This window comes from Coptis chinensis, chromosome 1, assembly GCF_015680905.1.
Source record: "Coptis chinensis isolate HL-2020 chromosome 1, ASM1568090v1, whole genome shotgun sequence".
In the NCBI taxonomy this organism is placed as follows: domain Eukaryota; kingdom Viridiplantae; phylum Streptophyta; class Magnoliopsida; order Ranunculales; family Ranunculaceae; genus Coptis; species Coptis chinensis.
In genome coordinates this window covers 61407042-61434527 of record NC_141456.1, presented here as the reverse complement: position 1 = coordinate 61434527, position 27486 = coordinate 61407042, and the positions used below count along the sequence as shown (strand labels likewise).

At 38.1% G+C, this 27486-nt stretch overlaps 3 protein-coding genes and 1 non-coding gene across 5 annotated transcripts in view; 3 read left to right on the top strand and 1 right to left on the bottom strand.

Annotated features, from left to right (window-relative positions):
- The first annotated feature begins 1669 nt into the window (after positions 1-1669).
- Positions 1670-27047, top strand: LOC147524834 (ubiquitin-like modifier-activating enzyme 5). Its single transcript, XM_086604443.1, has 5 exons — positions 1670-1792; positions 14346-14498; positions 14706-14742; positions 15444-15526; positions 19492-27047. The coding sequence occupies exons 1-5, from the start codon at positions 1730-1732 to the stop codon at positions 19594-19596; spliced, it is 441 nt and encodes a 146-aa protein (XP_086460569.1). The 5' UTR covers positions 1670-1729; the 3' UTR covers positions 19597-27047.
- On the top strand, positions 24537-24617 carry TRNAL-AAG (transfer RNA leucine (anticodon AAG)). The gene has a single exon. It is a non-coding gene; the product is annotated as a tRNA-Leu (tRNA).
- Positions 25865-27486, bottom strand: part of LOC147524832 (oxidoreductase, 2OG-Fe(II) oxygenase family protein) — a 14518-nt gene continuing 12896 nt past the window's right edge. For both annotated transcript variants that reach the window (XM_086604428.1, XM_086604431.1), the window contains exon 7: positions 25865-26876. In XM_086604428.1, coding sequence (XP_086460554.1) covers positions 26737-26876 — 140 coding nt within the window. In that variant the 3' untranslated portion in view covers positions 25865-26736. The remainder of the gene's footprint in view (positions 26877-27486) is intronic.
- Positions 25884-27047, top strand: LOC147524833 (SHOOT GRAVITROPISM-like protein). Its single transcript, XM_086604437.1, has one exon. It carries the CDS (start codon positions 25884-25886, stop codon positions 26394-26396), a length of 513 nt encoding a protein of 170 aa, XP_086460563.1. The 3' UTR covers positions 26397-27047.

Below are 27486 nucleotides of genomic sequence, written 5' to 3'. Positions count from 1 at the left end.
GTCCGGACTTGAGTGATTCTAGAGTAACACTGAGTATTGTATTTTGTATGGATCTCTAACTTTTAGGATTTACTGCTTGTAAAAAGAGCATTATTGTCGAGGGTGATCAGTTGTAAAATCCATTTTACAGAAGAATTGTATTAGATTGATACCACCAACTCATCCCTATTATAGTTTTAACCAACCATTTACTTTGGATGTTCTTTAATTGGCAGTGCTGTTAGAATATGTTTCACTTTATCAAATGATATAGATCCTCAAATGATACTCTTCAAACTATTAATGGGGACTTGGTTTTTAGAGTTAAATTTTGTAATTTATAGATGATTGTGTTCTCATGGCATTATCTTGGAGTTTGGCGTTCTTGTAGAAGTTTAGAACATGATTAAGCTAATATTTGCATTTACTACTTTATGACTGTTAATGATCAGTTACTATTCTCAATAGAAGATATGATTAAGCTCTAGGGCTAAGTTGAGAAAGAATGGAAGCTTGTATGATTAGTTACCTGTTCTTTCTCTCCTGAGTTAGTCTTCCTTTGTATGTAGCAAATCTTCCCCTTGTACGAAAAACTCCAGCCGTCCTTAGAATGACATTGGATCGGCACTTTGGAGTCTTGGATTTAATATGCTAGTATAACATTGTTAACCTATTCTCAATAGTGATGTTGATTCAAAAGAACTTAAATGAGACGAGTCTAAACTCGTATGAAATTGTTTTTGAGAGAGTTTACAACACAACAGTTGCTACTTAATAGTCTTATTTTCAGTTCTTGACTCTGTTTCACAATGTTGCTTTATGTTCCCACTTTGTTTTAACCTGGTATCATCTAATGCAGTTTTCAGTTTACTATGGCTTTCTGCATGCAACTGTTTGGTTGTATGAAGTGTTGTTGTAAGTAAATTTACTATAAAATTCCTTCACCTCAAGTAAGAGTCAGTGGCTCACATATGAATTTCTGACATTCAGACATTCTAGATTTCTGTTGAATGTTTATTGCATCCAATGATAACTGTTATACTAGAACAGTTTGTGGCGTAGTAACAAACTTGTCACTTTTTTTTGTCAAATATGACTGTCGTAGGATCTACATCCTTGTGTTATGCAAATGAGATGGAGCTGGTTTTGGTAGTAACCAATTTGCTATAATTAGAATTCTAAGGATTTTTAGTCTTTAACTTGCTCCTTTAGAATCTCTACAACCTTTTTAATTGGGACTGTTAACAGTCTTGACTTAGACACTCTAGAAAATGAAAGGAAAAGAAGGCAGAGTTCTTGGTTTACAAGTAGCAGTTATAAAGAGAGAATTCTTGAAACCTTTGAGATGGCAAGTGACACCGACATTCTATCCACATTTCAAGATGCATATCTGTGAAGGATGACAAGAAGTATCATCTTACAAAAACTTTCTTGCTTGGAAACAGTTGATAAACATGACGGGTGTGAAATCCACCAGCAATCATGTGACTGACCAGAACTTACATTCTTGAAACTGTTAAACAGCCAGTTGACTTGGGTGTCTAGAGTTGCAAGTGATGTATTTTGTGGAAGAGATTCAGGCAAGTTTAGATATGGTTAGTAGGGACTTATGTTTAACCCCCCCAATAGTTCGACATAATGGCTTTTTGTTAACTGTGGCTATATGCATAAAAGTCTTTCTGGTCAACAAGAAATTTAAATTATATTTCTGTCTCTCATTCAGCTTCTCATCTTACCATTATAGGTTGGTATGACCAAGACAGATGCTGCTGTTCAGACACTTTCAGATATTAATCCCGATGTTGTGCTTGAGGTGAGTGGTGAAGTATGACTTCATATATGGGTCTGTTTGGAAATTATTTGGGTATGCTTATCATTCAATTTTCTTCACTCAATTCCTTTGTTCATAACCATGTTGTGTGCTTAGCAACATGCACGACAGATGTCTGGTGTGTTAGGTAGAAGAAAATTACTTCTACACTGCAATACTTGGTTTTCTTTCCGCTAAAACGAAGTTTCTTATCATATCAGGTTTAACATTTCAAAATGCTGAATTACCTGTCAGAAGGTTACATCTTACATAATACATATGTAATTCTAACTCTCTAGCAAAAGAGTGAACTAGAAAAGTATTTTGTGTGAATATCATATATATAATTTTTTAGGGCTGTCCTGCTATTAATTGGATTGTAAAAGTTGGGGAGGGGAAGCAGAAGCTTTTCCCTAGGGATGAGCATACATCACATAAAGTAGGAAGATTGCAGATGTGATATTGTGATTATTTTTAAAACAGAAATCTAAGAAATGATCATGATAAATTTGATGTGAAAACATTGTTGGAAACAGTTTGACGCCCCACTCCTATCCTGGCGACCATTTATGTCTCACTTTGTATTCTTTTATATACAATATAATTCTATTACTTATCCTGAAAATGTTCTAACATTATTCCTTTTAGCTGATAATAGATGTTTACCATGCATTGGTGTTCATCATTAATACCGAAACATAACTGATACCAAGAATTGAACATATTTATTTTAATTCATCCATGATTACTTTGTAAAACTAAGTGAAATGTATCTTGTTAGCAAGCTACAATCATTGTCCTCTATGCTTTCCTTGGCTGTTGCTTGTGGTAGCTAATATATTTAATGATTTTTTCTTTTTTCTTTTGAAAGGCAAGCAGGGTTTTTGAGAGGTCTTTTACCCCTATTTTATTAAAATGAAAGCACTAATTTGGTTACATGGATTAGAGTCTTACATATATTTTGCTGAGGCATCATCATGCACAATTTTCCATACATCCTCAGAAAAAGAGCTAGGTATAATTACCATGAACTTATGGATGGTATATGTCCTGCCAAAATGTAGGCCAACTTGTTTGCTTCTTGGAATACATGTTTGAGAGTAAACATTTGTAATTATGTTGTTAAGCTATTAATCTACCCCATCAGATGGTTGGCGTGCCATGGGTGTTTGTCTGTGTCTTTCAAATATGAGACAACTGTAGCAGAGTCTATCTGGGATTGAATTATAAGACACTTGTGATCCATAGCAAGTTTGAGGTCTTGTAGCTCAATGAGATCGATTGTCGTGTACTCTAATCTTCCCTGTGCAGCCACAATCACTTCCCTTTGACAATTCCGAATTGCTACTGCCCACCCACCCACCTAGTGTACCATTTAGAGACCCATCTGTGTTGAGTGAACACATTCTTGTAGGTGGTTTCTCCCATACGCACTGCCTTAGTTCATGTTGTCTCGGTGTCACTGATAAACCCCACATCTGTATGATCCTGTTCCTTTTGGACCCTTTGTCCATTTCTAGTTTAAGAGAATGGAGCTTTGTGGAAACATCTTGAATAAGTAATTTATTAACCTGCAAAGCTATTGTGTTTTTGTGTTGGAAGATGTGTCTGTTCCTTTTTTGCCACACACAATAAATGAACCCATTAAATAGAAGCCTTAATATGTCTTGTTGCACCCCTTTTCTTTTTGTTTTGAGTTACACCCACTCAAGTTCAGTCTGCCAATTCACACTTCTTGGTTTATCATAGCTTGCTTGCTTCAAATTGTGTTGCCATATGAATTGAGCAAATGTGCATTGAAAGAACATATGTTCCTCGGTTTTCCTTTCCTTCCAGCACAACACACGTGTCATCAAGTACAACACCCGATTTTTCAACTTGTTGTTTTCAGTCCCCCCTTGAGCGTGAGCCATGCAATAAATAAATGCCGCGGAATTCTATTAGCAAACCAGACGAGATGGTGCCAAGAGTTTGAAGCTTTGGTGGTTCTTACACTATCATAGGTCTCTCGGAGATTATAATCACCGCGCTTTGTAGCTGTCCATATTACCTTGTCAGTCCCATGTCCTACTTTTAGGTTTTTCAATGGCTAGAGTAATATCAGGTATGTGAGCTTTGACATGTGCATTCAGTTGACACGTTGAGTAGTTAGTTTTGGTTAATCAAAAGGCAAGAGTTAGAAGAAAAAAGAGAGGCAGAGAAGGAGAAGAGTAGCATACTTGCATGACCACAAAATCTCAGAGTTTATATTTAACCTAATAAAGTGTGGGCCATGATCTAGTGGTCCCACACTTATTACACTTGTCCAAAACTCCCCCTAAAGCTGGAGCATATAAATCAAATATGCCTAGCTTGGAACATAACATATTAAGGATTACTTGACTCAACGGCTTCGTGAAGATATCACCTAACTGATCTTCAGATTTGACATAGGGAGTAGCAATCAATTTACGCATCAAAAGGTCTCGGATAAAATGACAATCAACTTTAATGTGTTTGGTGCCCTTATGAAACACAGGGTTATTGGCAATGAAGATTGCAGCTTGATTATCACAATACATCTCCATAGGCTGATGAGAACGTTCCCAAAGTCATAAAGCAAAGACCGACCCCACAACATTTCACTAGCAATATGTGCCATAGCACGATACTCAACCTCCACACTAGATCGAGCAACCACACTTTGTTTCTTGCTACGCCATGTGACAAGATTACCACCAACAAAGGTGCAATAACTAGATCTAGAGCATCTATCCATGATACTACCTGCCCAATCGGCATCGGAGTATCCATAAATCAACAAATTTAAAGAACGCCGGTAAATCAAACTCTCGCCAGGAGCACCCTTGAGATATCTCAAAATGCGGATTACAGTGTCCCAATGAGGTTGCCCAAGAGCATGCATGAACTGACTCACAACTCCAACAACAAAGGTGATGTCTGGATGAGTGGTAGTTAAATAAATAAGATGACCAACCATGCGGTGATAGCAACCAGGATCTGGAAAACCACACCCTGTGTAGCATCTAGTTTTATAGCTGGATCCATGGGAGTGTCAACAGGTCGAGAGCCAAGAATCCCAGCATCAGAAAGAATATCTAACACATTTTCCTTGTGATAATGCAACACTGTCCTTGGACCATGCTACCTCAATGCCAAGGAAATAACGAAAAAGACCCAAGTCTTTGGTATGAAACTGAGTAGCAAGGTGGGTTTTCAAGTTTGCGATACCAGTAGAATCACTCCCTATAATGATGTTGTCTACATACACTAATCAATAGAACAATACCCCCAATAGAGCGATGAACAAACACTGAGTGGTCAGAGGATGAACGCTTAAAGCCATATTGAAGTAGCACTGAGCTGAATTTATCAAACTAGGCCCTAGGTGATTGCTTGCTTTAGCCTATAGATAGCTTTCTTGAGACGACAAACCATATGCTCATTTCTAGACACAGTAACCTGTAGGTTGATCCATGTACACTTCCTCTTGAAGGTCTCCATGTAAGAAGGCATTTTTAATATCAAGTTGGTACAAAGGCCAATTATAGTGGACAACAACAAATATTAAAATTCGCATGGAGTCTAAACGAGCAACTGGAGAAAACGTCTCCATATAATCCACCCCATAAGTTTGTGTATACCCTTTTGCTACCAGCTTTGCTTTAAGACGTTCAATTGAACCATCTGGTAGATGTTTAATTGTATAAACCCATCGACATCCAATAGTTTTCTTCCCAGTGGGAAGATGAACAAGTTCCCAATTAAGATTGGCACGAAGGGTATCTATCTCCTCATTCATGGCAAGCTTCCACCCTGGTGAAGTAAGAGCCTGTGTATAGGAAGTAGGAACAGATGTAGTAGACAAAGCAGCAACAAAGGAATGGAAAGATGGAGATATGCAGTGTAATGATACAAAGTTGGAGAGCGGGTGTTGGGTGCAATGGCGAGTACCTTTCCTTTGAGCAATTGGTACATCAAGATCAGGAGGAATTTCTAGTGGGGGTAGTGATTGTTCAACTATTGGAGCCTTTGAGACAACCGAAGAAGGATTGGTGCAATGGCGAGTATCTTTCCTTTGAGCAATGGGTACATCAAGGTCAAACTCAGGAGGGATCTCTAGCGTGGACTGTGATTGTTCAACAGTAGGTGCTTTTGAGATTATCGAAGAAGAAATCTCAAATATGGGCAGTGAATTTTCAACTCTAGGTGTTTTTGACACCGCAGAAGGAACCTCATGTGAGGACTGTGATTGTTTAACGGCAGGTACCTTTGAGAGCTCACGACAATTCTTTTTATGTCGATAAACCTGAAATGGGTGCGGAGTTACTGTGGGTGGAGGTGGAGACACTGCATGTGGAGACAGACACTGTAGATGGAATCATTGGCAACAAGAACTCCCCCTGGCCAGATGAGACCAAGTCAGTATCATAAATCTAGTATCATAAATTTGACCAGTGGACGAAAAATATCGAATTGACTCAAAAAAGGTAATGTCAGCACTAACAAAATAGTGACGAGTCGTAGGAGAATAACATTGATACCCTTTTTGGGTATGAGGGTAGCCAAGAAAGACACACTTGGTGGAATGAGGAGCTAGTTTATCTTGACCAGGACCTAAGTTATGAACAAAGGCTACACAACCAAACACCCGTGGTGATAAAGCGAATGGATTTTGGGAAGGATAAAGTAAAGAGAAAGGACTCTTTTGACCCAAGACAGGAGATGGCATTCGATTAATGAGGTAGCATGCAGTAAGGACAACATCAACCCAAAAGGTTTTGGGAACATGTGTAGTGAACATTAAAGTGCGGGCTACATCCAACAAGTGTCTATGTTTACGCTCAGCAACACCATTCTGTTGAGACGTATGTGGACAAGTGGTCTGATGAATAAGGCCCCTTTTAGCACAAAAGGCTTGGAGAGTAGTACTCCTAGCATATTCAAGAGCATTATCTGAATGCAAAATTTTAATCTTTTTGTCAAATTGTGTCAAAATCTCATTGTAAAATGACATAAAAACATGAGGTAATTTAGATCTATCTTTTAATAAAACAACCGAGTCATGCGAGAAAAATCATTCCACAAAGATAACAAAATAAGAATAACCAAGAGTGCTTTTTATTCGAGTAGGACCCCAAATATTTGTGTGTATAAGATCAAAATGACTCGATTGACGTTGAACACCACGACTAGGGAAAGAACTACGGTGGTGCTTGCCTAATTGACAAACATCACATTCTAATATAGACATTGGACTCAACTGTGGAATTAACATCCTTAACCTATCAACTGATGGATGACCTAACCGACAATGCCACTGGTAGGCAGAAATTGAAGCACTCAAAGCGGAAGGTGAACTTGACTTTGCAACATTTAGATAATATAACCCATTTTTTTCATGTCTTGAACCAATCACAATCCTCGTCGTGAGCAAGGCCCAAAATATTGTCGATATATCCGATATATCGCCAATATATATCGTTTTTTTGGTACACCGACATGGATATATTTGATATATTTCAACCGAATATTAAATTCTTTTTTTCTCGATATATATTGTAATTTCTAATATAACAATATATATTGACCGATATAAATTGTTGACTTTGATCGATATATTGATGATATTTCCGATATTATTGATGATATTTCTGATATATCGACATACAAAATAAAATTTTGACTGATCAACAAAAAAATAGATATTTTTGATATTTTCGATATATATTGGTTTTTGAGTACATCGAAATATTCATCGAATTCGATATTTTGGGCCTTGGTTGTGAGATCCTGAAATACACAAGATGTTGGGGTAACTGTTATGGAACAATTCATGGACTTGGTCAATTGGCTCATGGATAACAAATTAAATGGAAATGTTGGAACATATAAACTAGATTTTAAAGTTAAATTCTTGGTGGGTTGTAAGACTTCAGTTCCAAGAACCGGTCGAGAGGATCCATCAACAAGAATAATATTGGATTAAGAAGGCATAAAATGATCAAAATGAGATATATTACCAACTATGTGAACTTGCACCAGAATCAATCACCCATGATGAGGGTGAAGTATCCATAAATGTTGTATTACCTGAATTAGCAAGTGTTGCCGTTGTAGGAACATGATTAGAAGGCGGCAGATTTGAAAGTTGGTGAATAATTTGATGCAGTATTTCATCACGCATACCGGCAAATGAAGAAGCTGGGGAGACAGCTCCCGCTAAGGGAACAAAAACATTAGAAGTAGAAGATTCCTCAAAAACTTGATTAGCCCACTCAGGTTTGCCATATTTCTTCCAACACCTGTCCTCCAAGTGGTTAGTTCGACCACAAAAAGTACATTTTAGATGACCCAGGTTACCTCGGCCTCCACGACCGCCACCACGTTTACTACCACGACCACCACCACGGTCGCCACGAACACTTCCACTACCATTACCACGGCCTCCACGAAATCCTGAAGAAATCAGTACTGAACTCTCCATAGGGTGTGGTAAAGTCACTACGTTTTCCTGTTTCTTCCTCATGAGTCGAGAAAGAGCTTGAGAGGCCATGGGTATGGTCTCGCCAGCAAGAATTTGGTCTTTAAATGTAGTATACTCAGAATTGAGACTATGTAAGAACATCATAGTCTGCATTTGATCTCGTTGTTCCTTCTGAATCTTAAGATCCGTGGTGTAAGGGTGATAAACAAGCCATTCATCCCAAAGTCCCTTAAACTTGCTAAAATACTCGTTAATAGATGTGCTTTCTGCTTGTTTCAAGTCAAACATAGTCGAGAACAGATCATGAATTATGGTGACATTATTTTCTTGAGAGTACATCTCATGTAGAGAAACCCAGATTTTCTTTATTGTGTCAAGCAATTGCACATTCACAGCCACATATGGCTCCATACTATTCTAAAGCCAAGTCATTACCATTGAGTTTTCAGCAACCTAGTCATCATATCCTGAGTCCTTTTTATCCGGTGGTTCATCATTAACATACTTTAGTTTCCTCTTTCCAATCAAAAAGTGTGAGATAGCGTGTTTCCAGGTAAGATAATTGTGTCCATTAAACTTGACAGACGTAAGAGACTTACCAACATACAAGAAATCATCAACAAGAGGCAAGACGGATTGGGCAGTTTTGGGTTCAGCCATAGTGCAAAATAGTAGCTTTCAAAAGAGAAAAAAAAGTGTAGCAAACGGGACAATAATCTCTAGAGATTCAAAACAAAAAAAAAAAAGAATAAGGAAGCACTAGACGACAATAATCAGATCACTAATCCAACAATCCATAGATATCCTATCATACCATCAAGTCGGAAAAAAAAACAATTAACAAACCGTTCAAATAGTCTTCCATTTGACTGTATCAACAAACAACAGTAACAAAAAACATATATAAATAATGCCAAAGATTAGTAGAGTATCATCATAGGATAAAGATCCAAGTTTGGATCAGATTGAACAAGGGGAGAGGAGTTCCTCCCCCTGTTCAGCAAGGTTTTGTTTTGTCCTTTTGTGGTTTGTGTGGCTTGGTGGAAGGGAGAGAAGAGATTTGATAGAGGAGACCGCTCCGATACCAAGTTAGTTTTGGTTAATCAAAGGGCAAGAGTTAGAAGAAGAAAGAGGCAGAGAAGGAGAAGAGTGGCATACTTGCATGGCCACACAATCTCAGAGTTTATATTTAACCTAAGAAGGTGTGGGCTATGATCTAGTGGTCCCACACCTATTACACCCGTCCAAAAGAGTTATATGTGAGTGATAGGAGAAACTTGCCTTTCAAAATACTTTCGGGGTGCCATGGATCCAACCAAAACTGAGTACCTTTGCCATCACCAATTTGGTGTTGAACTATGTTCTGAGCTTCTTTCCGTTTCTTCAGTATATTGCGCCATACCCAGGAGCAGTCAATGAGGATCTTGAGCTGCCAAATATTTCTATTTCGGATCAAATTCTTTATAACCCATTTGGTCCATAAGGTATTGCTCGAGCTGACAAGGTTCTAGAGATGCTTGAGGTTTGTTGCTACATTCAGCACTTTTTAAAATTTCAAATCCCGATCCCCTTTCTTCATAAGGAAAACAAATGTCATCCCAACTAATCATGCATGAGACGTGGAACACTCAGGTCCATTCCATAGAAAGTTTCTGCATAGCTAATTGATGGCGCATCAATTGTCGATTGAGGTAACACAAAGGATGTTGTCCATTATACACTCATTCCATTTAGAATTGCCTTAAGAAGTTAGAGTCTTCCTGCATAGGACAACGCTCTACCTTTCCACGCCTGAATTATTTGTCTCACCTTTTCTATCAATGGAGTACAATCTTTGGCTTTTAATCTTGTGATAATCAACGGGAGCCCAAGATACTTGATTGGAAGTGCCCCTCTCGAAAATTGTAGTATCTCCCCTATTTGAACAACAACAGTGTCTGAAATTCCCAAGTAGAACATTTGACTCTTCTGAAAATTCACTTGTAGCCCCATGCATCTGGCTAAGCTTTGAAAGGTATTTTTGAGTGTGCTCACTGTATTTAGATCCCCATTCATGAAGGCAATGAGGTCATCAGCGAAGGATAAGTGCGTTACTATCAGGTTGGAGCATTTGGGATGTAGGCGGTAACTCTCTTTGTCAACTCGTTTCCGAATCATTTGGGTGAAAAAATCCATGACAAGCATAAACAAATATGGTGATAGATGATCTCCTTGCTTGATTTCTTTCCTGCCTCTGAAATACCCAAAAGGTGTTCCGTTGATCATTATGCTATAACTGGGGGTTTCGATGTAATTTTGTATCCAACTGACAAACATTGGAGGAATTCCAATTTTGTTGAGGGCATATCTCATTGCTTCCCATCTCATTGTATCATACACCTTTAAGTTAATCTTCGCTGCACATCTCGGGGGTCCTTGTCTCTATGATAATTGTGTAGCAACTCATGGGACAGTAACACATTATCCTGAATGCATCGCTCAGCAATAAACATGGACTAATTGAGAGATATCACTTGAGGCATAAATGCCTTCATCCTGCATGTAATTATCTTGGTTATGCACTTGTAGATCACATTGTAGTATGCAATGGGTTTATAATCTGCTAGTGAATTAGGCGATAGCACTTTTGGTATCAAGGTTATGCATGTGGCATTCACCTCCTGTAGAATCCTGCCCGATCTGAAGAAATTCCTAACTGCCTTTACAAAGTCATCTCCCACTATTCTCCAAGCCGCTTTGAAAAATAGTGCAGAAAACTCATCACTGCCCGGAGCCTTGTCATCTTCTATGTGGGCAAGACACTCAATGATCTCATCTCGCGTTACCTCCTGAACAAGCAGATTCTTAGTATTCTCATCCACCTGGGCGACCTGAATGTCCCCCATTTCTGTGAAATCCAGTTCCTCTAACACCTCAGGGCTGTACATCTCTTGGTGGTACTTGACACATTCATTTCCGATGTCAGCTAAGTCTTCATACACTGTACCATGCTCATCTGTAAGACAGTTGATCTTGTTAGTCATCCTTCTAACCTCAATAGAGTTGAAGAAATATGTTGTATTGTTGTCCCCTAGAGTCACCACCTGATCTCTCGACTTTTGTTTGCATTCTGACTCCTCGGCCACCGCTGCTTTAACATACCTAGCTGTTAGCACTTTCTGTTGTATGTTGTACTCATGGCTGAGGGGCTGAGTCTGTAGTCTCCCCTGGATTTCAGCTATTGCCTTCTCTGCTTCCTCTTTCTCAGATGTTATCCTTCCTCTCTCCCCATTCCATTTGATCAGTGCATCTTTCGCATGTTTCAATTTTGTCATAAATGTGAACATCGGGTTGCCTACAATAGGAATGTCCCATGCCCCCTGAATAACTTCTCTGAATCCCTCTTGTTGAATCCAGTAATTGAAGAAGCGAAAAGATTTTTTATACCTCCCTGTGCTTCTGGTTGACGCTACCACTATGGACGAGTGATTATAAATTGCCTCGGGGCTCTTGTAATGTGCCTTATCAGTAAACGTGCTCACTCACCCACTCAGCATTCACCATAACTCTGCCAAGCTTTCTCCATGCTCTCTGTTCCTGCTTATTGTTCCATGTTGAGAAGTTTCCTGTCTGTTTCAGATCCATCAGTCCACTCATAGTGACACATTGCAACAGATCCGAGTAGCGGTGTGGCCTTGTTTCTGTTCCCCCGACCCTCTCTTGTGGGCTCAGCACTGAATTAAAATTCCTGAGTATCATCCATGGTTTCTGAATAGAAGAGAGTGGAATCAGGTTCCTCCATAATGCAGTCCTTTCTCGGTTATTCGATCCATATACTACTGAGGTGACAAAATCTTCCCACTCATCAGTGAGACATCCATGGTTATGCTTTGCGCATCTTTCTCTATGAGACTCATTCTACATGTCTGTGGATTCTAACAGCACCATATTCTACCCAAGTCACTGTGTTCATAGTTATGCTCGACTAGCTAGCCTGGACAACATACATTACTCACTGCTTGCACATTCTGTAGTTTAACTCTTGTCTCAACAATACCCATAATGCTCAGCTCTGATCTTCTAATCATATCCTTTATTTCATACTGCATGAACCTTTTATTAAGTCCCCGTATATTCCAACAGCCCACACTAATCATAAAAAATTAATTTTGAGTGGACAGTGGGCCAAACTGAGACCCACTCTGTGGATTGCCCTTCTTACTTGTGCCTGATGCCTCTGGCCTTCTGAGGATGTGTAAAGACTTCCCTTGTTTGTGAATGTCTTTGATTTCAGTTGGACCTTTCTGTTTTTCCCAATGCATGTCAGTCCCTCCTCCGCTCGATGTCCCTTTTTCAGCTGCATCCTCTGTTGTTTCTGTTTCTACCCCTTTGTTCCTTCCATGTTTCTCACCTTGAGTGTCCTGTGTCTCCTTAGTCACTGGGTTCTCAGAACATGGTGCTTCAGTACCTTGGGTGCCTTCCCTCTCTGGTAATTGCTGGCGTTTCTGCTTGGTGGTATGCTTCCTGGTCGGAGTCTCCCACTCCCCCTGATCAGTTATAGTGAGTGCTTCATCCACTTTTGTATTTCCCTGTCCTTCTCCTTCTGTCTCAGTTCCTTTGGGTTGGGTTTCTCCAGCTGGGGTCAGACCCTTCTGGGCTGCTTGTGTCCTATCTTTCTTTAGCCAGACTTCCTTCTTTTGCCTCATGTTACCTTTTTTTGCTAGCTGTTTGGCACAGTGGGTATCCAGGTGACAAAATACCTTACATTCCGAACCTAGAGGAGGTTTCCAATTGTACTCGAAAGCTCCATCAAAAGCCTTTTTCTGATCCACCACTACCGTTGGACCTTCAGGATATGGACAATCAATATCTACCTCAATACATACTCTTGCATATGAGGTCCTCCTCTTATCTTCCGTAAGTTTGTCTGCAAATAGTGGCACCCTAATGGCACTCCCAGCCAAACTAAAACCTTCCTTATCCCACAACTCCATTGGCAGCCGTTTCATGATCACCCAAATCGGTAAGGTTTTCAGTTCGGACACTTCTGATTCTATGAAGAGTTTCCATGGCCTTATTACAAGCAGTTTACTTGCAACATGAAATGAGCCTATATCCAGCACCTTTCTTCTGTCATCCTCACTCTCAAATTTAAATGTAAACACAGTCTCCCCGTGTTTGCATCGTGAACTTGTGCTGAAGCCTCCACGTCTTGCTAACAACATCTTTCACATACCCATAGCTGGGGCGTCTACCAATGAAATACCCCACCACCAATTTCTCATATTTGTCATTAACCAGCGAAAATTTTGAGCTTTGGACATGGATGACTGGTTTTCCATTCACCATTGTAGGCGGAATGTATCTTAGTGTTTCTTTTCCAACAGCTTCTCGGCCCAAAACATCTACCCAGGAGCTAGTTTTTGCTGCTGAAACAACGGCAGCAACGCTTTGAGTACTGCTGCTACTCTGGCCCATCATTGGTTTGCTCTTAAACAACTTCTTGTAGCAGAGCTGGAACTATTGCTTTGGTTACCACTGGTTTTGCTGAGCCATCTGGGTCAATTCCTCGAGCTGACTCATCCTCATTCTCTTCTTGTTCCTCCTGTTGGGTCAACATGTCTCTGTGAATTTTCATCAAGCGTTTTTGCATGAATTTCTCTAATGATCCTTGGCCAAAGATCGTTTCGAACTTGCCCGCTGTGAGCTCTCCATATTCATCTATACTCTCCTCACGATTTGGTGTGCTTGGGCTAACGATGCCTATGTCTCTCATCTCTTGTGTTTTTTCCATGTTTTTCCCAATTTTTTTGTAAAGACTCAATTATCCCTAAAGAATAAAATCGCCCCCTTGGAGTTCCCCATTAACAACTAACCATGTTCCTATATTTAATGATTTGAATAAAATATGACGTTCACAAAACTGATATTGGTGATAATCTAACAAATTAGTTGCTTGCAGATTAGACTTTTTCCATTTGATAATGAATAAAGAGCAAATTAGATTTTGGTTCACTGTAATTCGTTTCTTTACCTCCATCTCTGTTTCTAATTTCCTTCTCTGTAATGATTGCTGTTTAACATGTTTAGAGCTACACATTGAACATAACAACGATGGAAGGTTTTGATACATTCATGGAAAGCTTGAGGAATCAGAATTTCGGCTCGACTGCAAATGGAACTGGAGTCGATCTTGTGTTGAGCTGTGTGGATAATTATGAAGCACGGATGGTTGTAAACCAGGTAACAAGAATGGATAATTAAGGATCTGGGTCAGTAACCATATTTGTCAAAGTTATAGTTTTGGGTTTCTTCATTTTCAAAGTTTCAAACTTGTTTGTTTAAAAACCCCCTTCTGTATCAGCAATTATTTGTGACGTGTCTTTGTATCTTTAGGATTTTTTTTTTAGTATTTTTCATGTCATATCTGATGTGCTGGTGGTTATTCAGGCTTGCAATGAACTGAGTCAGACCTGGATGGAGTCTGGTAAGATAATTGCTACTCGCTTTCTAAATTGATAATTTCTATTACTGCTGCTATGTGAGAACTAAAACTATACTTGTGGTAGTACCATTGTAAATGATTTAATGCTTTTCATGCTCTTTAAAATAGAAGCTGGTGATTGTTGTAATTACTTATGTCGTTGTGCTGTACTGAAACAACACATAACAATAACCCCATTCATTGGAATTTTGTAACTGTTCAGTATTGAGCTAGTATTATCAAATTCAGTCAACTATTAGTTTAATTTAGTGAAAGATAAAGTTATCTCTGAAAACTTAAATCTATCAGACACATAATTGGATGTGCATATCTCGGCATTCCAAATAATTGGATTTTAAAGCATCTCTGACTTTCAAATTTATGTGTGTTGCAAAAGAGTTGAATCCTTAAAACATGTTGCTGAATACGTACTCTATACGTCAATGTTGACACTCAAAGAGTTAAAGAAAAAATAGGATATTGACATGAAAAATAATATTTTCAGCTGTATGAGGATGTTGTTTCTGGTAATACAGAACTGTTGATTGTATATAACTATGTCTTCGATGCATGTGTTCTTCTGTTGCAAGATTTTTCAAATCCCTTGAAATCATGATGCTACAATATGTACATGTACTGATGTATGTCAGTTTTATTAAAAACTAGTAAACAAGATATTGACAAGGAAAAAAAACCTTTTTCAGGTGTATCTGAAGATGCTGTTTCTGGTCACATACAATTGCTGATTCCTGGGGAAAGTGCTTGCTTTGCATGTGCTCCTCCTTTGGTATGTTTGGTTCAGTATACTCACAGTTTTTAGCATTTATTTACTTATTTATTTTTTCCTAAGATTATATCTCGTGCTGTAACTTCTAAATTGCATAATCTAGCAGGGTATTCATAAGTACCATTGATCTTGAATCTGTATACAACTTATGGGTAGGGTTTGATAACTTCCTATGAAGAATTGAAGAATAGTTATTTGAAATATAATTCTACATGTTTTCCATACACAATATATCTGATATTATTTGACAAGATAGTAATGGATATTGTCAAATCTTCTTTAATCTCTATCATTCCTTTCTTGACAACGATTCCATGCTCGTCATCACATCTTGTACATAATCAGTTCCAAGATATATAATGGTGTTACAGTTGGGCACGAGCTAATTGAGGGGATAATAATGTCTTACAACTGAAGTTCCAAAAGAAATGCTTACCTTTTCAATGTATACGCTGTGATAATGAAGACACTGCCCGAAGTGCTTTTATAGAACTTCTTAGTACTGTACGGCAATCTTGGCCCAAGGTCATTTGTATGCCAACTGATAATGGCATTGAGAATTCAAAGTCCATACAAGAACTCATCTTTGTGAATTTTATCCATTTTAATATTTAATACAACATTGGAGTTTCTGCAACACTCCTCTTACTTTGTTAACAAACCTGCTGTGTGTGTGTGTGTGTGTGTGTGTGGTGGTGGTGGTGGGGAGGGAGGGATATGAATTAGAAAAAAAAAAAAAAGCTATGGAAATTGAAGCTAAATAAGTAGCACACGTTGAAATTCAAGATGCTAGAACAATGTACACAGTGAGATACAAGAATCAAATGTTGATTACAGTCCCCAACCATTATAAAATTGCAGTCTTGAATTTTCGTGTGAAGATGTCAACGATCAATTCCTACTAGACTTGAATGATAAAGGATTTAATACTGTACTTTGACTTCTCAAAGATAGGTCACTAAAAACGTTGGAAACATCTCATTTAAAGGGAATGGCATATATCGATCAATTTCAGTTGGATCTTGTTTAAAGGATTTACAATTAGTTGATGAAGAGCTTTAGAAAATGTTTTTTGCTAGAGGATGAAGACAATGAATTAATCGTAGGATCAATTTGAATGGACGGTCTATATTAAAATAGGTGTTTGCTTTTAAGTAAATCACATTCATAGGATTAAATTTTGTGGACCATCGAGATCAAGACACATGTCCATCGAGATCAATTTTGTGGACCACTTAATGGAAAATTTGTAAACCCTGTCAAATTTGGTCTTGAGAAGTCAAGGGGGTGTTTGTGTAATTTTAGGTTGGGAAGCGTAGTCTTGTCTTTTTAATTGGCTTGACATGAAGGATAACTGTCACACGTGCTGTAAAGTTTGGGGAGGGGGGAGTCATTTTTTCAAAGTTCTTTTGGAGTGGGGGGTAAGTCATTTAGTCAAAGTTCTTGGGGCTAGAGATCTAAACTCCGTAATAAATGTCTACATTTTCGAAAAAAGCAGAAGAAAGAGATAAAAAAATTGGTTTCCACAAGTTCAAAAAAGAAAAGAAAATGTCATTAAGAAGGATGCATGTCAACTGATCCTGGCTTCTTTCACAATAGTAATCATTTTTAGATTTATAATACTGGAACCTTGTTGGACTTTCTGTTGGAGTAAACGTTTGATTCTTTGTTTTAATGCAGAGTTACTTCGGTAAAACATGAGATAAATCCGAGAGGAAAGAACTTATGTAAAAAAGGAGAAAAATTAAACCAAAAGCAATTATTTTTCAAATTACGTAATTCATATTGAGATTGTTTCGCAACAAGATTTTTTTTTGGGAGCTTGTAATGAGTGGAGTGGAGTGGCTCCAGAATCTATATAATACTAGGCTGGGACTATATATCTCAACACGCCCCGTCACGTGTGGTGTGACTTGGGCCTAATCGTGGACTTCAATTATAGTGGGTGACTTGGAATACATTGCCCCATTGGGGCAAATAGCCCATTCTGATATCATCTTAAATTTGAAGCAACCAACTCAAACCAATTGGCGATGAATGGCCTTAGGATTTACATATTTTCATGGTAGGCTTAAAACTCCCACTATGGGAGTATACTAACCGACTTTGGTAAGTGGAATGACGACTTATCTTTGTCCCCGAACAACACTTTTTTGGGAGATTAGTTTTTTTAAGGAAAATATTCTTAATAAAACTATTCGAAACTAAGATTGGTTGAGATAACAAACTACCAAATAGTCAAGTCCGACGTGTCAACCCCGAGGGAAGCAAATAGACTCTAGGTAAACTCCTCGTTGGTGGAGCAACACCAATTTTCTTTTGTTTCTACTGATTACAGCCCTAATCCACCAAGGGAGTTTGCGTTATTAGCAATCTAACGTTTTCATGCAGTTTGGGCAACTGGCCAGAGAGGATTGCAGCTCTGGAGTCTAAATATAGACGTCAATCAGGATATGTTGAATTATAGATGAAATAATCGTGTCTTTACGTTTGAATTTTTCACTATTTGGTGTGAAATTGGTAGGTTGCTACAATTTGTGGTGATTGAACAAGTATACACCATAATTTTCTGTTCAGTTTGATGGGATTGTAGTTCTTTATCATGGTAGATAGACTGGTAGTGTAGGTTTATTTTCAGTTTGGCTTGTTGCAGATTTTGTCTACTTTCTTTGTAGTTTTGGGGTATTATATATTTATATCTTCTTATGCGTTGTAATATGTTATAAGTGAGGTGTTTACTATAGAAAAAAATTCATATGTTCAACCTTTACTCTAAGAGCCAAAGCCTCCCACACTGCTATAGCATAACAGAGCCCTATCGAAAAAATGCCAAAAGCCAAGCCCTCCTAGTGCTGTTTTGCCAAAGGAATTTTGGGGTGGGGAGAGAGAAAATTATCAAGAATTTGTAAATATGAACTATTGCGTACAATTTATGAAGCGGGTAAAAACTTTGGAGAAGTGGATAAGAGATTATGGGTATGGAAGGACGATGAAGTGTTTACCGTGAAATCATTTTACAATGTTTTGGAGAAGGAGTATGCCTCGGTGGTGCTTGAGGCGGATGAAAGAATCATTAGTTTTCCATTCAAGCGGATTTGGAAGAACTCTATCCCACATAGAGTTGCTTTCTTTTGTTGGGGTGTTTTTTTTTGGATAAGATTGAAACCATTGACAATCTAAATCGGAGGGGAATGAATATTGACAATGAATGCGTGTATTATAAATAAAATAGTTGAACTATGTTTTGAGTTTGATTCCTCTTCACAAGATACGCAGGCAGCCATTAAAGAATGTGGTTCAACTCATCATCTTTTAGATCTCTTCTTCTTGATTTCATATTTTTCATTGTTCTTTGATCATCAACAAAATACTTGTGTTTCTAGATTACAAAATATCATCACACAAGTATCATTGCCGGTCCACTCTCTAACAAAGGAAAATGGTTAGCGGATCACTTTCCAAATGCCATTCTATGAACACTATGAAAAGAAAGAAACATGAGAATATTTGACCAAAAAGAGGAGGGTACGCATAAGCTAGTAGAGGAGATCAAGGAGTTTCTTTTTGATTGGGCGTATGGTACATCATTGTTGAAGGGTGTAAGAATTGTTGATTTGATGTGCAATTGGGATGGGATAGTGAGATGAGCGCCTTTCGTAAAGGGTATTGGGAGTGTGATTTTGGTCGAGTGGCTACTTGCCACTTGGGCCGAAAACATTGTAATCTTTATCATCATTACTATATATACAAAGTGAATTTTACTGACAAAAAAAAAAATATGGCAAACTCTTGAAAATTTGTTGTACTTTTTCTCAGGGTCTTGTCATATTACCTCCATTTGATTATGTAGTATTCCTTGAAGAAGCTCCCTGCATTGTTGATCTATGTGCATTGGTGAATGGTAAGTTTGAAATTGAAATGGAATATTATTCATTTGTTTTCCTTTCTTGGTCCTATTGTCTTAGGTTATGGCTTCTGGAATAGATGAACGAACACTAAAGCGTGTCGGGGTCTGTGTTGCATTTTTACCAACTATCATGGTGGGAGAATTGAATGCATCTTATTTATAGCTTAGCATTCAATTATTTATTTTCTTGATTAGGTTATCTTGTTCTTTTTGTATCTTTAGAAATCATGCAATTGTTACATCACTATTGTATAGGCTGTTGGCTTGTTGCTTTATGGCTCCGATAAGTAAGGAACAAAAGATAGCAAAGAAAATCTTACTGATTTTGATTAGAAATGGGCTTCGAGAGTTGTCAGTATCTCCCTATCTCATATATATCTCACACCATAGTGAATCCATGTATACTAGGCAGGGAGTCGGGTTGGGTAGACCCGAATCCAACCCGACCTTATTACCGAATACATCGGGTTCGGGTGTATTTTCGTATCCGTTTATTTATTCAGGTCGGGTTTGGGTTTGGATAAAATTTTGGGGTTTTTTTTTGAATTTTTAGTGTTATCCGATCGGTTCGGTCGGATTCGAATATTAAATTTCGGTTTTATTCGGGTTTGGGTTCGGGTTTGGATATTGGGAAACTATTCGGATTCGGATATAGCCATATCCGACCCGATCTCTGCCCTAATGTTCTAGCTCTTCAAACTGTTAACGGGGACTTGGTTTTTAGAGTTAAATTTTGTAATTTATAGATGGTTGTGTTCTCATGGCTTTATCTTGGAGCTTGACTTCCTTGTAGAAGCTTAGAACACGATTAAGGTGCTTTTTACATTTACTACTTGAGGACTGTTAATGTTTTAATGATCAGTTACTATTCTCAATAGAAGATATGATTAAGTTACTAGGGCTAAGTTGAGAAAGAGAGGAAGCTTGTATGATTAGTTACCTGTTCTTCCTCTCCTGAGTTAGTCTTCCTTTGTATGTAGCAAATCTTCCCCTTGTACGAAAAACTCTAGCTGCCCTTAGAATGACATTGGATCGGCACTTTGGAGTCTTGGATTTAATATGCTAGTATAACACTGTTAAACTATTCTCAATAGTGATGTTGATTCAAAAGAGCTTAAACAAGACAAGTCTAAACTCGTATGAAATTGTTTTTGAGAGAGTTTACAACAGTTGCTACTTAATAGCCTTATTTTCAGTTCCCGACTCTGTTTCACAATGTTGTTTTATGTTCCCACCTTGTTTTAACTTGGTATCATCTAATGCAGTTTTCAGTTTACTATGGCTTTCTGCATACAACTGTTTGGTCGTATGAAGTGTTTTTGCAAGTAAATTTACTATAAAATTCCTTCACCGCAAGTAAGAGTCAGTGGCTCACATATCTTATTCCGAATTTCTGACATTCAGACATTCTAGATTTCTGTTGAATGTTTATTGCATCCAATGATAATTGTTATACTAGAACAGTCTGTGGCGTAGTAACAAACTTTAACTTTTGTCACTTTTTTTTGTCAAATATGACTGTCGTAGGATCTACATCCTTGCGTTATGCAAATGAGATGGAGCTGGTTTTGGTAGTAATGCTGCAATTCATTCTATAATCAGAATTCTAAGGATTTTTAGTCTTCAACTTGCTCCTTTAGAATCTCTACAACATTTTTAACTGGGACTGTTAACAGTCTTGACTTAGACACTCTAGAAAATGAAAGGAAAAGAAGGCAGAGTTCTTGGTTTACAAGTAGCAATTATAAAGAGAGAATCCTTGAAACCTTTGAGATGGCAAGTGACATCCGACATTCCATCCACATTTCAGGATGCATATCTGTGAAGGATGACAAGAAGTATCATCTTACAAAAACTTTCTTGCCTGGAAACAGTTGATAAACATGACGGGTGTGAAATCCACTAGTAATCATGTGATTGACCAGAACTTACATTCTTGAAACTGTTAAAACAGCCAATTGACTTGGAGTCTAGAGTTGCAAGTGAAGTATTTTGTGGAAGAGATTCAGGCAAGTTTAGATATGGTTAGTAGGGACTTATGTTTATCCTTATATAATAGGAATGCAACGATTTGATTGCTATCAAATGATTCAGTTTGTCATGATGTACGATCAACCTATCGATGAGGTTGAATAAACAACAACTGGAAGACAAGTTTGCTTTTATGAAATTCTTTCTAAGAGCATCAACTTGTGCTTATGAGCTAATTATCTTTACTCAACTACTTAACTTAGCCTTTTGAGCTAATTTATCATTTTCGTTTAGGATTTTTCCCACAATTTTGGTTGATTTGTCCGACAATCTTGGGTTTGTTCAATTCCTATATAAGTGTCATATTCTTATGAATATTTAGTCTCTGTTCTGCTCTCAAGACTCAACCTAACAGGCAACTGTAATAGTATATTTCATTTTCTAAAGAGAATGAGTCCATTCTGGAAGAAATATTATGGAATCTGAGAGCATGATCTCATTGGTGTTTTCTCAAATGGTGTTCTTTGATGTTAGTTGTTATCTAATATGTTTGCTTATCATTTGATGGAAAGAATGTTTTAGCATGAGTAAGATCTTTTGATTCGCTTACTTAGTAAATGGTAATTTTCGTTTCAGTCTGCTTTATGCTTCTTCTATAATGCCTAAGGTTTGGATATGTTGTTATCCTTTGATGATATGATATCTGGGGAAATTTGAACTTAAGTGAAATGAAAATTGATGTGTTGTAAACACACATCATTGCGCACCAAATTTGTACCAGGCTGTGGAACCAGATACAACTTATCTAGCTAGGTCCCTCACTGTTTTTGGGCAGAAAACCATCTGAGTGTTCAATGGCTTTAATTTCGTAATTTGTAGTGAAAGACTAGCTGGTAAGCTGGTTTGACAAAGCAAGGTACTTCAAGAGTACAAGCCCGCCTAACTATGTTGATGAAGTCAAGGTTCCTTGTACTGGGCGCACAAAGGCAGGAAAACTAAAGAATCTTGCTCAGCTCGATGCTTATCTCCTATTTTATGATAATCTTGCCAAACTCCTTTTAGTTTTAGAATGTCGGCCTTCAGAACTCTAAAAACTCAGAAATCAGAGTTCTCTAATATGTTTGGATTCTCTTGTTCCTGCTCTTCCTTAATTTCGGTTAAGTTCTTGTTATTATTACATGTTGCGATTGTTTTTTGCTCCTCTTAATACTAATGTCCTAAGTCGGATTCAAACCAAAAGATGAACTCTAATCATTTGTGCAGTTATACAGCAAATCGAGTTCATGGAAACTGTTTGGCCAACTAAGTACTAACTAGGCACTCGGAAAACAGTCCTCGTGAGAGAATTTTTACGGAAATGATACCAACAGCTTTTCTTCCCACTTGTGATCATCTTGATAATGTTTTTAATAAGCCAAAAATGCTTTACTCTCTTTCATCTGCAAATGGACTTGAGTACCTCTTTAGTGTGACTTCAGAATAGCACTTTGGTTGCGTCACTTTGCCATTTGCATATTCCTGTGATGGAAGTCATGGAACATCTGACAGCCTCACTCAGGAACTTGGATTGCATCTTCCTTGGAACTTGCCTATAGACACCAAAGTTTAGAATTTTGGATTGTGCTCCAGTTGTGACATTGACGTACGGTTGTGGTGGAAAAGGAAAAGGAAATCAAAACCATAATACCAAAGCAATTTGTAAATACCGCAGATTGGGATATGTATATTTATTAATTTGGACGATACAATTTCATCGGCAAAAGAGACGATATAAAGCCTCTGTCTAGAATATCGGCGAGTTGTGCAAATGATAGACGGTGACTGTATATCAACCTAGGTGGGATGCTGGATATCAACCTATGTGGGATGTCGGTTATCAAAGTGACGCAATGGCCTCCCCTTCTTTGCAAGGCATTATTTATGCCTTTAGACTCATTGCAGAGTTTGTAGTAGCTACGGTCATATTTCGAGTGAGAGAATGACACAAGAAGTGTTCGAGCGTTTTAACTGAATTAGGCAACTACAGTTGCAAAGATTTCCATCTACCTTGCAAGATGTGGGTCCAAACTCCTAATTAAGTTAGACTCTTTTCCTAATGGACATTTTACGTTCAATCTTAGGAACTTGCACAATAAGTTATAACAGGGAAGCTCTTAGCTAGCTAAACTTTGGCGTAGATAAGAATGAGTTCATATTCATATTAGCCCCGGCCCGTTCCAGCTCATGATAGATCAGAAAAGGATCTCTCTTTTTATATGTAAAGTAGGAAATAACGACCTACAAGAATATGAAATTATATTTATAATTCAATTGTTAATTAAACACATAGAAACATGTTCTGATGTTTAAATGATCAGTTTAATGTTTTAAGCTAGCTTAGGCTGTAATGATCGCTAATAAGATGTCAAACCATTTAAGTACCATGATCCAAAATCCGAAAGGACACAAAAAGAAAAGCGAGAAGTAACATCCCTGGCTGGAACCAAACATGTGAGAGAGTTGAGTAGGGAACTTCTCCACTTGAGGTCTTTTCCTTGACTTGGTACATAAACTTTTGAGTCGAACAGCTTTATTAAGTCAGTGTATAAAGAAGGGTCCAGAAAATAACAAATTGACAAAGAGTTAGTGGGAGACAATTATAAACAAATCATTGTCCACAATGGAAACACACCCACCTTTCTTCGATCCCATGACATCACTACCCTCTCTCTCTCTAAATAAAATGGATTCCTCCTCGGGCAGGACTAAAGCTGTTTGATGGATTCTTAAGGGTGCACAGCACATACCCCCCAACCTATCACATGCTCTATGCCCATTCCTTCATGCAGCTTTTCCTTTCCTTTCCTAATCCCATAAAGTGAGTAACATCTGCTACATGAATCTCATGGGGCATCTATTGAGACAAATAGGTACAAACAATGTTGCCGTTGCTCATGGACCCTTTCAACAGCGTAGGTAGGACTCATAGTTATCAAATATGATTTTCTTTGATTTGTGATAAATTCAATGTGATTGTTTAAGACTTCAGCTTTTGTCTGGCTTAACACAAGTAGCTTTATGCATTCGTACTTACTATCCACCAAACTATGTGTTATATATATATTGAAAATAAGTAGGGTAGAATATCATCAAGTTGATATGGCCGAGTTGGTCTAAGGCGCCAGATTAAGGTTCTGGTCCGAAAGGGCGTGGGTTCGAATCCCACTGTCAACAAGTAGTTATTTTTGACCTTTTATCTTTTCAGCTTTTCCATTTTATTTGTTTCATCTCCCGTATCCAAACCGTTTGTTTCACTGATATTCCCTATTTTTGTCTGTGTTGATTCCTTAGATGTATTCTCATTGGAATTTCCAGTGAGAATGAAGGCCAAATGACATTCATTCACATAATACTTGTGTTCTCGTTGCCTCGTTGGCCAAAAGGTTCTGAAATACCTAATCAACATTCCTAAAAACAACAATGTTGTGCATAATCCGAAGGGCGAAAAGAGCTTATAGTATCAAATTCTATTGTGATAGTTTAAAACTTTAAATTCCTACAAAGACATACATAAACTTGCGTGTTACCACAGAAACCTATAGAAATGCACTCTAGTCTCTTGGTGACTAGAATAGAATATCCTCAAGGTAGAAATATTGTGTCTATACTCTATACAGCCATACTGTCGAGCATTTGTCGTAGATTCGAGTGTCCATACAGCAGACGTAATGATTTCTCGCAAAGTCAATCTATTGTATCCTCAAAGGCAAAGCTAACATGAAGCTTGGAAAGTAATATGATACTAAGATTGTCTGTAATCATCTACATTTATCTGACCAAAACTACATACAGAAATTTGGATAAGAAAAGAGCCATGAATGAACTATATAAAGTGCACGTTCAGACTTCAGACCCACTACTCTGTTGGAGTGGATAGTCAAGAGATGGATTGAGGACATTAGCTTCTTTTTGTTTTCAAGAGATGGCGTTGATGATAAGATGCATGTCCTTAGCACGTGCCAAACTGGTTTTGTTTTGCCTTTTTTGGGTGTATTTGCAGGCCGACAACCTTTTGGCCTACCATGGTGAAAAAAATAAGAAAGAAAGTTTGTCAAACCAATAACACTAACACCACCCCAGTGCACGTGTATTTGTAATTATTACACACCCACTCGTCTCCACACCCCCTTCTCATAACCAAAAAGCTATTCACTCATTCCATCTTCATTATTCGCATATAACTCGATCCGTTCTTCTTCCTTCACTAAACTGTATACGTAAACGGTTTTCACACTGTTGTTCAAACCACAAGCATCATGCTAATAACAAAATTACCCCACTAGATATCGACTTTGACAGTTGACTGCTCATTACAAAGGGCAGTCTAGTCAGTTAAAGAGTTTGAGTTGCAAGGGTAGTTTTGGTTATAGTCCCCACTCATTCTTGTATATATGAGCACTAGTTCTGCCACCACCTTACTTGGTTCTTCATTACTCACAAATGGAAGAACAAAATCAAAGAGAATTGCAACTAATACCTACAACACATTTGAGTCACAAACCTTCCTCGACGTATCTTCCTGCTTGGTCAGGTCCTTCTGGGAGTTCAAAATCAACAACATCTGAACCATTTCATACGCCATCACTTGACTTGCAACTATCTATCAGCCTCCAACCACTTCGGCCACCACCTGAGTGTGTCAGGACAAGGCCTCTTCGTGAGCATTGTGAGAGAAAGATTGACATGAACTACATTGAGGCTTTGAAGTGGCAGGCTGCTGAGCAGTTTCGACTAGCTTCCATTGAGAAGGCTTATGCAGAGCAAGTTAAGGAACTGACAAGGCGGGAGATGGAGTTGGCACATTCGGAGTTTGCAAGGGCAAGGCAAATATGGGAAAAAGCACGGGAAGAAGTAGAGAGAGCCGAGAGGCTCAAGGCAAGAGCAACCCGTCAGACAGATACATCATGCATGGAGATTACTTGCCAAGCTTGCCAAAGAAAATTTCAACCATAGATTCACATTGAATATGCATCTGAATTGTCAACCTTTACTGCCATTTTCGGTCCAACCATTTTGAGTGGTATCTTAATCGATTCACCAAGTTGCAATCTGGAGTAACTTCGTGTCTCAAAACAAGTCATGCCTGAATACAACCGAGGTGACAAATCAAGCACTCAAGCCTGGCATCTCTCTAAGAATGAAACAGAAAAAATGCAAGTTTACAACAATATAGCAAGAGAACTTCGTATTGCGCTTTCACGTTGCAGTTTTAATGAATAATACAGTGAGATTTGGATATCTTCGGATCAAAGGGAATAAATGCGGTATACAAAATTTGGATAAGAAATTACACTTAAAATACTTGTCTGATATTTATGTTGATTCTTGAACTTCTGATATAGTCCAAAACATAAACATCGTCTTCGTGTGATAAATTCAGAGCAAGTGGGGTGATTTCAGCATTCTCTTTGTCTGTAAAGATCCGTGGCACCCCTGCGGAGAATCCAAAGAGAGATCAATGGCTGTACCATGCAATTAGGAAACAGAATAAAACTTAGTGGAAGAAAAAACAGTAACTTTGACATATATATTCCCAACATCTTATGTTTTTGTACTCATAACTGCTCTTATATTCATAAATGTGAGTATCCAATGGTTGAGTGCGTTCCTCTCTTTTATGTACGTCATCCTTTCTGACAGTTCTCATAACTGCAAACAACATAACTATTTATAGCTCATACGGTTTCCCAGATTATCTGAAATATAAAAGAGAAGCCCTGCATCCAGTAAGTGGAACTGCCATATTCTTTAACGAAGTTCAAGCTCAGAGCTAAAAGAAACCTCTGACTCAGCTAATCAATGTGGCTAGAACCATAGCAACTAGGAAATATAGCTCTAAACATCAGATGAGATGGCTTTACCTAACCTCTTAAGCACCAATGACACATTTCCCGTGTCGAACACGAAGAAAAGCTTTTTTTAATGAAAATTGCCACGTCATATATGTAACATAGTGGCAAACAAAGATGAAACAAGAATGGGGCAGAGTGGCAGACTGTTCTGTCAGCAATAACACAACAAACACAACACAACACAACACATC

Coding starts and splice junctions, on each gene's coding strand:
- LOC147524833 (XM_086604437.1), top strand. CDS start 25,884: ATGGAAGAACAAAATCAAAGAGAATTGCAACTAATACCTACAACACAT.
- LOC147524834 (XM_086604443.1), top strand. CDS start 1,730: ATGACCAAGACAGATGCTGCTGTTCAGACACTTTCAGATATTAATCCC. Junction 1,793..14,345: donor ATCCCGATGTTGTGCTTGAG/GTGAGTGGTGAA, acceptor TAACATGTTTAG/AGCTACACATTGAACATAAC. Junction 15,527..19,491: donor TTGCATGTGCTCCTCCTTTG/GTATGTTTGGTT, acceptor CTATTGTCTTAG/GTTATGGCTTCTGGAATAGA.